Below are 14,478 nucleotides of genomic sequence, written 5' to 3'. Positions count from 1 at the left end.
TTTTTTAATAGTTACATTTTGCAAAGGAGGCATGAAATTGCAAAACATTTTTCATAGCAACAAACACACAATTACTTTAATTAGAAGAAAGATTTTGCAAGCTGAACTATTTTCTCAGTTGTGTGCATTTGCCCTGAGCACTATATGGCCGCAGTGAGTGTAGCAATGTTATACAAGCAGCCTGTAGAGGGAGCTGTAGCAGACAATGCTGAGTGACAGCAGGGAACACCCACAGCTCTGTCTTCCCTCACTGCTGATGCACAAACTACTTGTCTCACATCCAAAGACAGGCGCGTCAGTTTGTGTCATCTGTATTTAGCAGTGCTTATAGCTATATAGCCTATTTTACCATAGAGTTTTACCATAGAGTGAACCTAATGTATTCTAAAGTTCTCTCTTCAAGTTGCTTGTGTAACATTGCTACAAACTGCTGCAGGCACACATTGATCAAAACACGTACACTCTCCTGAGCCTACCTCTGTATGCTCTAATGAAAGTTGCCAAGGTTTAGTAAAGGATAGCAAGCATAATTGGCAAATTTGTAAAAACTGTTTGCTCTCTATCTGAATCATGAAAGTTTAATTTTGACTTCTGTATCTGTGATAACTGCATATATTGGCCAAGATTTATGCTTATTAGATGCATCAGTGAAAAATTACCACTGTATTGGAAATAACTATTTATATTAAAAACTAAGAATAAATTACATTATTAACTTCATACATGTAAAACAAAAGGGTAGTTTACTTGTCCTCTCAGTGAGCTAGATTCACTAAGGTCCCCGAACAGCCTCTCCATGCCCTTCAGTCATGGTAAATACAATAAATCTGACACTGGAACCTATTCCTTGTATTTATCATGATGCTTTTCATCCATAGGCTGTGGGATCCCAGAAATAAAGGATGTTGATCCTGACACTCCAGGAGCCTGGCCTTGGCTTGTGAACCTGATCAAAGATGGAACCAGAGTGTGCAGCGGGGCCTTAATCTCAGTTAACTGGGTGATAACAGCAGCGCACTGCTTCATCAGGTGAGCCATGGTGACAGAGACAAGGTGTGAAGGGATGGAAGGAAGAGACATAATGTGGCATTTAGTAAAGAATGAGAGAAAGAGAGAATGAGAGAGAAGATACATTTGATTTGTGCTACTGTCTCCCGCTTCTCATCCTGCTTCCAGCCCTACTGTCCACCTCTAACAGCTTTCTTTGTCTCTCATTTTCCTTAACCCACTCATTCTCCCCCTCATCCACTGTCCAGCACCACCTCCTCAGACTCCCCTTTTGATTGGTCTGTGGTTGTGGCCCCAGGGACCCCAGCAATGACGCAGTATCCCGTGCAGAGAATTAATTTACACGGGGCTTACGTGTTGCCAGAAGATGGGGCAGATGTTGCTCTTGTTCGGCTTTTGCGCCCTGCACCTTTAGGACCATACACCAAGCCAGCCTGCCTTCCCCTGGCTTCCCACCGTCTGCCCTATGGCTCCACCTGCTGGCATACAGGCTGGGATGGACCTCAACCAGGTAAGTCAAATAGGTTGGTCATAAGTAGAATGAAACATCAGCTCTCAAACAACTTGTTTAAATCAGACAAGCTCCATACTGCAGTGGAATTATATTCCCTATTTAACACACAGTGATATGGTTTTTCTGACTTAAATATGAATGCTGCATGGTCCCTTAGTCTTCACATGAGTGGATCATACCAATATTGCTCTTTCTCAACACACATAATGGATAGGTTATTTTTTTTATCTTTTATGAAAATATTGATGTGAAATCTAAACTTCTCATCTTTTTTGTATGTCAGATAAGGAAGTGCGACTCCCCCAAGCTGTGGAGATGAAGCTGATTGGTCCCAATAAGTGTAACTGCATCTACAGTCACCCTGGCCGGTACAATCACACTGTATCCATAATGCCTGGCATGATCTGTGCATCACACCAGGAAAATGAGCAAAGAAAGTGCCAGGTGAGTTGGAGTCAGAGATACAAACATTTAGGGTGTAACAATCATGTGTGATGTCCAGCATAATATGTGTTAGTAAAGTTATTTTAAAATGAAACCACTAATAGATGCTTGTGAATAGAGACCAGACATGTCTGATAAAATACTTCTGCATGTTGTGTAGTTTCTTAACCAGGAAGTGACTACAGGGAACAATAAATGACCACTAAATGCAGTATAATTGAATAACTGACAAATACTCAGTAGAAATACAGTGCAGTAGCACTTACTTTTAATTTAAAATGAGCAAAAGAATATTTTCTAGCAAATTCAAAGTTAATCCAAATTTTCCTTCCCCTGTATCATGTGACAGCCATCAGCCAATCACAAAGTGCATATATGTATATCAGTGAATTGCTGCACATGCTCAGTAGTGTGCACATAAAACAGATGTGCATGTTTTCTGGATGTATATTAGAAAGTTGTTTTACATTCTACTATCTACTATCAGAATCATGAAACTTTTATTTTGACTTTAGTAGCCCTTTAAAGGACATTGAAAGTAGACCCTCCCCTGCAAATGAAAAGACCCATTACACAAACAGGAATTTGTAGACTTCAGTATACATCTGGTACTTTGGGGCTTGGATAGGAGTCTAAAAATCAGCACAATGTTATTGAAACATAAGCAAAACTATACATTGTTACAAAAAAAACTTTAAAGGGACAGTCTACATCAGAATATTAATTGTTTAAAAAGATAGATAATTCCTTTATTACCCATTCCCCAGTTTTGCATAACCAACACAGTTATATTTATATATGTTTTACCTCTGTGATTACCTTGTATCTAAGCTTCTGCAGACTGCCCCCTTATCTCAGTGCTTTTGACAGACATGCAGTTTAGCCAATCAGTGCAGATACCTAAATAACTCCACGGGAGTGAGCACAATGTTATCTATATGACACACATGAACTAGTAAGAATAAAAAGGAATAATACAGCGCTAAAATCTAAAGGTTTATCTAAGCCACTCTCCTGCCACCTCCCCTAGATGGCAAAAAAATAAAACTAAACAAAAACCACAAATGAGAGGGCGCTAAAAGCTAAGAGAAATCAACACACTTAATCAGCATTAATTAAGCATTCATAATAAAGAATACATTACACCAAATAATTTGAAAAGTTTACTACCAAAGATAAATTGTACAATACACGGGACGTCTCCCTGTAAAGGTATATAATACAAGTAAAAAGAATTAAAAGAAAAGTACTATATGGAATACCACCCTAAAAATTAAAAAATATATAAAAATGAAAAATATCAAAAATCAAAAATAATGTTGCTGGCTAAGAGAATATCCAATCAAGGGAAGCGTCAGATGTTCCTCTTTATTGCTGTGGGATCCAGTTTGTATCAGTGTTGGATAAACAAATGTTGCTAGTTAAAAAGTGTCAATGTGATAGTTACTCCATATATTTGTATCAACTCTTCAAGTGTTAGTAACACATATTGCAATTATTTCCCATAATCTTATATGTAGGCTAAAACACTGCTTCAATATAAATAGAATGTGCAGTAGGTGAAGCTTTGTGTTTCAGAAGGTATATTTGTATCACTTCAGATAAATGAGTATTGACTCCGTGAGCCTTGCTTGTCAGTCACTGGTTATTTGTATTGTGCACACTTCTCACCTTAACAGCCTGCTATATGTCAATTTACTCAGCAAAACAACTTATACTTTTACCGGAACTTTTCCTCGCCAAGCGCGATGACACTCTTGGACGGCTGTGTATCAGATGATCACACTTGACAGGCAGCTTGGGGTAATACCGGAATCTTTTCCTCGCCAAGCGCGATGACACTCTTGAACGGCTGTGTACCAGATGATCACACTTGACAGGCAGCTTGGGGTAATACTGGAATCTTTTCTTCGCCGAAACCGTTACCTCTCCAGTCAGCGTCTTTCTGAGATTTTCACCTCTGTTGGTTATATGCAGCTGTAGCAAAAGGGTAATCAGCTGGGCTGATAATATGAAGCAACCTCCGCTCTTAGCGTATTTCACGCGCGGGTAATCAGCTAGGTACCTAGTTACAAGTTCTTGACAGGGTCAGCAACTCTCTTTCTTCTACGCGTTTCACCCGTGTAGTTGGGCTTTCTCAAGATGACAGTTGCTCCCGGAACTCATGTTTAAAAATCCACTGCTGTGATTCGATTGGATGATGGTTTTTCTCAATTAGATCTTAAGGTGAGTTGCTTGTTAAGGTGGTTTGCAGAGTTCAAGAACAAACTTTTTTGCTGCAACATTTGAATATTAGACATTAAAAGAATTTTCTGTAGATTTTTATACTGGCCCCAGGGAATTTCGATTATTTGACATAGGTTATATCCGTACGTTAAAGGTCATTCAAAATTTTGTTCAAAATTCTATTTGGAGTATAAAGGACAAATACATTAGCAAAAAACCATTAGTAGGGTGGTATATTCCATTAGGTGGTATTCCATAGTCTAAACAAATTATTCTAAATAAAAAGAGTTAGTAATCAGATTACACTCTATATTCATTGCTAAAATCTTAAGCCAGATACAACCTATAGTATGGGTATCAATAGCTGATTTTATGCAACTTTTTAAATTTCATATGCATGATATGTAAACAAGGGATAAACATTTAAAGTTATGAAGGTATTTCCTTAAATTTTTTTTATTTATTAACAAAAAATTAAATCTGTAAAGAATAACTTTCGAAGTGTGATGTCTTTTATGGACTTTATTTTTGAGGATTTATCCTCCTGGAGGCACATTTTAAGATGGATAGCAGTATTAACATAATATTAATGCCTAGCTTTGTCATAAAATTATGTTTTTTTCTTTGCAGTGCAATATTATTAGAAATTTGGAAAAATTAGTTATATATAAAAAACAATAAATGTGGACTGGTCACTTTGGGCTTATATTTCACATATAATCCATAATTTTGGGGGGCCTCTCTTGCTTTTAGACTCCTAGAAATGGTGATAGGTCCATCTCTGAATTTAGACCTCTTGGATGGAGGGTGTCAAATTGATATATAAGCTCAGATTCCTTCTTCAAGAGCTTTTTTTCGAAATTGCCCCCTCTCCAGTCTCCTCTCACTATATATATACCCCAAAATTTAAAGTGTTGCAGACTATTATTGTGGGTTTCCCTAAAATGCTTATAGAGATGGGTATCTAGATTACCCTTTTCGATATTACAAAGATGCTCTCTAATCCTATCTCGTAGCATTCTAGTGGTTTCACCAATATAGAATAAATTACAAGAGCATTTAATAAGATATATCACCCCTTTTTGTGAGCATCTAATAATATCTTTAATGTTGTAATCTTCTCCTGTTCTTGCTATATGAACCGTGCTACTTTTATTGCTGTATCTGCAAGCCCTACATAGATGACAGGGGAAAAACCCTTTTAGATTGTGACCTTGCAAATCTCGATCAATTAGACTAGTGCCCTCTTTCTTTAGTTCACTAGGTGCCAGAATTTGTTTTAAGTTTTTTGCTTTCCTAAATATAATTTTAGGTTTATAAGCTACCATGTCTCCTATTAGAGGATCTTTTTTGACTATGTGCCAATGCCTATTGATTGCTTTCCTTATTGCTTGATGGTTTTCACTATAGTCAGTAATGAATGCCACATTGTATTCATTATTGTCAGTTTGGGTATTGGAAATATTTTTATCTTTATATTGTAAAAGAGTGCTTCTTTCTGTTGTTGCTGCTCTATTAATGGCTCCTTCCAGTTCTTGCTCTGAATAACCCCTATCATGGAATCTTTGTTGCAAGATATTAGTCTGTGTCTGGAAATCGATTTGTCTAGAACAATTTTTCCTAATTCTAAGAAATTGTCCTGTTGGTATATTTTCTTTCCATCTCTTATAATGGCAACTTTTCTTATGCACGTAATTATTGCAATCAACTTTTTTAAAAAATGTTCTGGTTGCAATATTGCCATCATCTACAAATAGTTCTAGATCCAAAAACGAGATAGAGGTCCTACTATACTCATAGGTGAAGTGTAGACCTCTATCATTGATGTTCATTGCTTGAAAAAAGAGTTTTAAATTATCTTCGGATCCTCGCCATATAATTAGAATGTCATCTATGTACCGTTTGAAGAGCACGAGGTCCGCGCCAAATTCATGTGTGTTGAGAAAATTATCTTCCCAATCACCCATGAAAATATTAGCATAACTTGGCGCGAACCTCGTGCCCACGCGGTACCTTCGAGCTGGAGATAGTATTTCCCATTAAATTCAAAGTAATTGTTCTCTAAAATAAATTTTATCCCTTTTAGGATAAATTGACTTAGCTGTGTACTGACATTATCATCTTTACTAAGAATGTTTTCCACAGCTTGTATACCTTTATTGTGGTCTATAACTGTGTACAATGAGGTAACATCGCTTGTAGCGAGAATGAAGTTATCCTCCCATCTAATATTTTCCACCAATTGGAGTACCTGTGTAGAATCCCTCAGATAAGTATTTAAGTTTTTTACATATTTCTGAAGATAAACATCAACATATTTATATAGATTAGAACTAATGGAGCCAATACCGGAGATAATAGGTCTCCCAGGAGGGTTTTCAAGGCTTTTGTGCACCTTTGGTAAAAAATAAAAGATTTGAGTTCTTGGAAATTCAGGATATAGAAATTTAAATTAATTGTCATTAAGAATCCCACCTTCCCTTCCTTCTTTCAAAATATCCAAAAGATTCTTCGTAATTCGTTTAATCGGATTGAGGTCTAATATCTTATAGGTTTTGGATTCTTAGTGACTCCAAAACCTATAAGATATTAGACCTCAATCCAATTAAACGAATTACGAAGAATCTTTTGGATATTTTGAAAGAAGGAAGGGAAGGTGGGATTCTTAATGACAATGAATTTAAATTTCTATATCCTGAATTTCCAAGAACTCCCATCTTTTATTTTTTACCAAAGGTGCACAAAAGCCTTGAAAACCCTCCTGGGAGACCTATTATCTCTGGTATTGGCTCCATTAGTTCTAATCTATCTAAATATGTTGATGTTTATCTTCAGAAATATGTAAAAAACTTAAATACTTATCTGAGGGATTCTACACAGGTACTCCAATTGGTGGAAAATATTAGATGGGAGGATAACTTCATTCTCGCTACAAGCGATGTTACCTCATTGTACACAGTTATAGACCACAATAAAGGTATACAAGCTGTGGAAAACATTCTTAGTAAAGATGATAATGTCAGTACACAGCTAAGTCAATTTATCCTAAAAGGGATAAAAAAATTTTTAGAGAACAATTACTTTGAATTTAATGGGAAATACTATCTCCAGCTCGAAGGTACCGCGATGGGCACGAGGTTCGCGCCAAGTTATGCTAATATTTTCATGTGTGATTGGGAAGATAATTTTCTCAACACACATGAATTTGGCGCGGACCTCGTGCTCTTCAAACGGTACATAGATGACATTCTAATTATATGGCGAGGATCCGAAGATAATTTAAAACTCTTTTTTCAAGCAATGAACATCAATGATAGAGGTCTACACTTCACCTATGAGTATAGTAGGACCTCTATCTCGTTTTTGGATCTAGAACTATTTGTAGATGATGGCAATATTGCAACCAGAACATTTTTTAAAAAAGTTGATTGCAATAATTACGTGCATAAGAAAAGTTGCCATTATAAGAGATGGAAAGAAAATATACCAACAGGACAATTTCTTAGAATTAGGAAAAATTGTTCTAGACAAATCGATTTCCAGACACAGACTAATATCTTGCAACAAAGATTCCATGATAGGGGTTATTCAGAGCAAGAACTGGAAGGAGCCATTAATAGAGCAGCAACAACAGAAAGAAGCACTCTTTTACAATATAAAGATAAAAATATTTCCAATACCCAAACTGACAATAATGAATACAATGTGGCATTCATTACTGACTATAGTGAAAACCATCAAGCAATAAGGAAAGCAATCAATAGGCATTGGCACATAGTCAAAAAAGATCCTCTAATAGGAGACATGGTAGCTTATAAACCTAAAATTATATTTAGGAAAGCAAAAAACTTAAAACAAATTCTGGCACCTAGTGAACTAAAGAAAGAGGGCACTAGTCTAATTGATCGAGATTTGCAAGGTCACAATCTAAAAGGGTTTTTCCCCTGTCATCTATGTAGGGCTTGCAGATACAGCAATAAAAGTAGCACGGTTCATATAGCAAGAACAGGAGAAGATTACAACATTAAAGATATTATTAGATGCTCACAAAAAGGGGTGATATATCTTATTAAATGCTCTTGTAATTTATTCTATATTGGTGAAACCACTAGAATGCTACGAGATAGGATTAGAGAGCATCTTTGTAATATCGAAAAGGGTAATCTAGATACCCATCTCTATAAGCACTTTAGGGAAACCCACAATAATAGTCTGCAACACTTTAAATTTTGGGGTATATATATAGTGAGAGGAGACTGGAGAGGGGGCAATTTCGAAAAAAAGCTCTTGAAGAAGGAATCTGAGCTTATATATCAATTTGACACCCTCCATCCAAGAGGTCTAAATTCAGAGATGGACCTATCACCATTTCTAGGAGTCTAAAAGCAAGAGAGGCCCCACAAAATTATGGATTATATGTGAAATATAAGCCCAAAGTGACCAGTCCACATTTATTGTTTTTTATATATAACTAATTTTTCCAAATTTCTAATAATATTGCACTGCAAAGAAAAAAACATAATTTTATGACAAAGCTAGGCATTAATATTATGTTAATACTGCTATCCATCTTAAAATGTGCCTCCAGGAGGATAAATCCTCAAAAATAAAGTCCATAAAAGACATCACACTTCGAAAGTTATTCTTTACAGATTTAATTTTTTGTTAATAAATAAAAAATTTTTAAGGAAATACCTTCATAACTTTAAATGTTTATCCCTTGTTTACATATCATGCATATGAAATTTGAAAAGTTGCATAAAATCAGCTATTGATACCCATACTATAGGTTGTATCTGGCTTAAGATTTTAGCAATGAATATAGAGTGTAATCTGATTACTAACTCTTTTTATTTAGAATAATTTGTTTAGGCTATGGAATACCACCTAATGGAATATACCACCCTCCTAATGGTTTTTTGCTAATGTATTTGTCCTTTATACTCCAAATAGAATTTTGAACAAAATTTTGAATGACCTTTAACGTACGGATATAACCTATGTCAAATAATCGAAATTCCCTGGGGCCAGTATAAAAATCTACAGAAAATTCTTTTAATGTCTAATATTCAAATGTTGCAGCAAAAAAGTTTGTTCTTGAACTCTGCAAACCACCTTAACAAGCAACTCACCTTAAGATCTAATTGAGAAAAACCATCATCCAATCGAATCACAGCAGTGGATTTTTAAACATGAGTTCCGGGAGCAACTGTCATCTTGAGAAAGCCCAACTACACGGGTGAAACGCGTAGAAGAAAGAGAGTTGCTGACCCTGTCAAGAACTTGTAACTAGGTACCTAGCTGATTACCCGCGCGTGAAATACGCTAAGAGCGGAGGTTGCTTCATATTATCAGCCCAGCTGATTACCCTTTTGCTACAGCTGCATATAACCAACGGAGGTGAAAATCTCAGAAAGACGCTGACTGGAGAGGTAACGGTTTCGGCGAAGAAAAGATTCCGGTATTACCCCAAGCTGCCTGTCAAGTGTGATCATCTGGTACACAGCCGTTCAAGAGTGTCATCGCGCTTGGCGAGGAAAAGATTCCGGTATTACCCCAAGCTGCCTGTCAAGTGTGATCATCTGATACACAGCCGTCCAAGAGTGTCATTGCGCTTGGCGAGGAAAAGTTCCGGTAAAAAGTATAAGTTGTTTTGCTGAGTAAATTGACATATAGCAGGCTGTTAAGGTGAGAAGTGTGCACAATACAAATAACCAGTGACTGACAAGCAAGGCTCACGGAGTCAATACTCATTTATCTGAAGTGATACAAATATACCTTCTGAAACACAAAGCTTCACCTACTGCACATTCTATTTATATTGAAGCAGTGTTTTAGCCTACATATAAGATTATGGGAAATAATTGCAATATGTGTTACTAACACTTGAAGAGTTGATACAAATATATGGAGTAACTATCACATTGACACTTTTTAACTAGCAACATTTGTTTATCCAACACTGATACAAACTGGATCCCACAGCAATAAAGAGGAACATCTGACGCTTCCCTTGATTGGATATTCTCTTAGCCAGCAACATTATTTTTGATTTTTGATATTTTTCATTTTTATATATTTTTTAATTTTTAGGGTGGTATTCCATATAGTAATTTTCTTTTAATTCTTTTTACTTGTATTATATACCTTTACAGGGAGACGTCCCGTGTATTGTACAATTTATCTTTGGTAGTAAACTTTTCAAATTATTTGGTGTAATGTATTCTTTATTATGAATGCTTAATTAATGCTGATTAAGTGTGTTGGTTTCTCTTAGCTTTTAGCGCCCTCTCATTTGTGGTTTTTGTTTACACATGAACTAGTACTGTCTAACTGTGAAATACTTTCAAAATGCTCAAATCAGTTTGAGCCTAGCTAGGTTTAGCTTTTCAAAAATACCACCAAGGGAACAAAGCAAATTTAATGATAAAAGTCAATTGGGAAGTTGTTTAACATTGCATGCCCTATCTGATTCATGAAAGTTTAATTTTGACTACACTGTCCCTTTAAGTAAAGAGAACTTAGTGGATAATGCACCCCTCTAATATCCTATTTGCAGTAATTTAGAGATCAGAATCATAACTGTTACCCTGCCCTGGGTGTGTGATAGCGCCCTTAATCACTGTATCCTTTAAAGGTTTATCTCTACATCTTCTGCTATTATAGATAGATCAGCCCACTCCACACTGACTACAATAAAGTAAAACAATAACGGCTAGATTTAGAGTTCTGCGTTAGCCGTCAAAAGCAGTGTTAAGGGGTCCTAATGCTGGTTTTGGCCGGCCGCTGGTATTTAGAGTCAGGCAGGAAAGGGTCTAACGCTCACTTTCAAGCCGCGACATTTCCATACCGCAGATCCCCTTTCGCCAATTGCGTATCCTATCATTTCAATGTGATCTTCCTAACGCCGGTATTTAGAGTCTTGGCTGAAGTGAACGGTAGACCCTCTACCGACAAGACTCCAGCCACAGAAAAAAGTCAGTAGTTAAGAGCTTTATAGGGCTAACGCCGGTTTATAAAGCTCTTAACTACAGTGTTCTAAAGTACACTAACACCCATAAACTACCTATGTACCCCTAAACCGAGGTCCCCCCACATCGCCGTCACTATAATAAATATTTTTAACCCCTAATCTGCCGACCGCACACCGCCGCCACCTATATTATCCCTATGAACCCCTAATCTGCTGCCCCTAACATCGCCGACACCTACATAATATTTAATAACCCCTAATCTGCCCCCCCCCAACGTCGCCGCTACCTTACCTACACTTATTAACCCCTAATCTGCAGACCGGACCTCGCCGCTACTCTAATAAATGTATTAACCCCTAAAGCTAAGTCTAACCCTAATCCTAACACCCCCTAAGTTAAATATAATTTTAATCTAACAAAATAAATTAACTCTTATTAACTAAAGTATTCCTATTTTAAACTAAATACTTACCTGTAAAATAAACCCTAATATAGCTACAATATAACGAATAATTATATTGTAGCTATTTTAGGATTTATATTTATTTTACAGGCAACTTTGTATTTATTTTAACTAGGTACAATGGCTATTAAATAGTTATTAACTATTTAGTAGCTACCTAGTTAAAATAATTACAAAATTACCTGTAAAATAAATCCTAACCTAAGTTACAATTAAACCTAACACTACACTATCAATAAATTAATTAAATAAATTACCTATAATTACATACAATTAAATAAACTAAACTAAATTACAAAAAAAACAAAACACTAAATTACAGAAAATAAAAAAAGATTACAAGAATATTAGGCTAATTACACCTACTCTAAGCCCCCTAATAAAATAAAAAAGCCCCCCAAAATAATAAAGGTCCCTACACTATTCTAAATTAAAAATTAACCAGCTCTTTTACCAGCCCTTAAAAGGGCTTTTTGCGGGGCATGCCCCTAATTAATCAGCTCTTTTGCCTGTAAAAAAATATATAACCCCCCCAACATTACAACCTACCACCCACATACCCCTACTCTAACCCAAACCCCCCTTAAATAAACCTAACACTACCCCCCTGAAGATCTCCCTACCTTGAGTCGTCTTCACCCAGCCGGGCACCGATGGACCAAAAGAGGACATCCAGAGCGGCAGAAGTCTTCATCCTATCCGGGCAGAAGAGGACATCCGGACCGGCAGACATCTTCATCCAAGCAGCATCTTCTATCTTCATCCATCCGACGAGGCGTGGCTCCATCTTCAAGACCTCCGGCGCGGAACATCCTCTTCCTTCCGACGACTACCGACGAATGAAGGTTCCTTTAAGTGACGTCATCCAAGATGGCGTCCCTCGAATTCCGATTGGCTGATAGGATTCTATCAGCCAATCAGAATTAAGGTAAGAAAATCTGATTGGCTGATTGAATCAGCCCATCAGATTCAAGTTCAATCGGATTGGCTGATCCGATCAGCCAATCAGATTGAGCTTGCATTCTATTGGCTGTTCCGATCAGCCAATAGAATGCAAGCTCAATCTGATTGGCTGATTTAAGGGGGGTTTGGGTTAGAGTAGGGGTATGTGGGTGGTGGGTTGTAATGTTGGGGGGTGGTATTGTGTGTTTTTTTACAGGAAAAAGAGCTGATTTCTTTGGGGCATGCCCCGCAAAAAGCCCTTTTAAGGGCTGGTAATAGAGCTGTTAACTTTTTTAATTTAGATTAGGGTTGGGAAATTTTTATATTTTGGGGGGCTTTGTTATTTTATTAGGGGGTTTAGAGTAGGTGTAATTAGCTTAAAATTCTTGTAATCTTTTTTTATTTTTTGTAATTTAGTGTTTGTTTTTCTTGGTAATTTAGTTTAGTTTATTTAATTGTAGGTAATTGTAGGTACTTGTAGTTAATTAATTTAATTTATTTATTGATAGTGTAGTGTTAGGTTTAATTGTAACTTAGGTTAGGATTTATTTTACAGGTAATTTGGTAATTATTTTAACTAGGTAGCTATTAAATAGTTATTAACTATTTAATAGCTATTGTACCTAGTTAAAATAAATACAAAGTTGCCTGTAAAATAAATATAAACCCTAAAATAGATACAATATAATTATTTGTTATATTGTAGCTATATTAGGGTTTATTTTACAGGTAAGTATTTAGCTTTAAATAGTAATACTTTAGTTAATAAGAGTTAATTTATTTTGTTAGATTAAAATTATATTTAATTTAGGGGGGGGGGGGTGTTAGGGTTAGACTTAGCTTTAGGGGTTAATACATTTATTATAGTAGCGGCGAGGTCCGGTCGGCAGATTAGGGGTTAATACTTGAAGTTAGGTGGCAGCGATGTTAGGGAGGGCATATTAGGGGTTAATACAATTTATTATAGGGTTTTCATGGTGGGAGTGCGGCGGTTTAGGGGTTAATACATTTATTAGAGTAGCGGCGAGGTCCAGTCGGCAGAATAGGGGTTAATAATGTAGGTAAGGTAGCGGCGATGTTGGGGGGCAGATTAGGGGTTAATAAATATAATATAGGTGTCGGCGATGTTAGGGGCAGCAGATTAGGGGTTCATAGGGATAATGTAGGTTACGGTGGTGTCCGGAGCGGCAGATTAGGGGTTAATAGTATAATGCAGGTGTCAGCGATAGCGGGGGCGGCAGATTAGGGGTTAATAAGTGTAAGGTTAGGGGTGTTTAGACTCGGGGTTCATGTTAGGTGCAGACTTAGAAACTGTTTCCCCATAGGAAACAATGGGGCTGCGTTAGGAGCTGAACGCTGCTTTTTTGCAGGTGTTAGGTTTTTTTTCAGCCCAAACTGCCCCATTGTTTTTTATGGGGATATCGTGCACGAGCACGTTTTCCCAGCTTACCGCTACCGTAAGCAATGCTGGTATTGAGGGTTGAAGTGGAGCTACATTAGGCTCAACGCACCCTTTTTTGAGCCTAACGCAGCCCCTCAGACAACTCTAAATACCAGCGTTGTTGGAAGGGTGCGTTGAGAAAAAAAGCAGCGTTAGCAACGCGGGTCTTTACCGACAAAACTCTAAATCTAGCCGTAAATAAATAAATAAAATATCAGGATCTTGTCTTGTTATAAGATCTGCATAGAAAATAATAATCAAATCCCTTAAAACTTGTCTTATATTGTTTGCTGTAGACACTTAGGAACTTATATAAATGATATCCTGCGTTGCTCAAGCAACCAATGTATAGCATGTTGCAGGGTTAGACTCTGGATCCTGCAGTATGCACTTCAGCCTCTTTGGGGTAGTGGGGAAAAAATAAATTATCAAAGTTAACTTTCACAGAAATGATGGGTCACAATAA

The 14,478-nt window shown here is 36.8% G+C and overlaps 1 protein-coding gene across 1 annotated transcript in view; it reads left to right on the top strand.

Moving 5' to 3' along the window:
* LOC128641632 (serine protease 53-like) overlaps positions 1 to 14,478 on the top strand; it is a 158,662-nt gene that overhangs the window by 101,674 nt on the left and 42,510 nt on the right. Inside the window, exons 8-10 of the mRNA XM_053694169.1 lie at positions 879 to 1,029; positions 1,257 to 1,519; positions 1,806 to 1,966. Of these exons, the coding sequence (XP_053550144.1) occupies positions 879 to 1,029; positions 1,257 to 1,519; positions 1,806 to 1,966 (575 nt within the window). The remainder of the gene's footprint in view (positions 1 to 878; positions 1,030 to 1,256; positions 1,520 to 1,805; positions 1,967 to 14,478) is intronic.

This window comes from Bombina bombina, chromosome 11, assembly GCF_027579735.1.
Source record: "Bombina bombina isolate aBomBom1 chromosome 11, aBomBom1.pri, whole genome shotgun sequence".
NCBI classification, from domain to species: Eukaryota; Metazoa; Chordata; class Amphibia; order Anura; family Bombinatoridae; genus Bombina; species Bombina bombina.
Note: the sequence above shows the minus strand (reverse complement) of the source record. Positions and strands in the feature narration are given on the sequence as shown.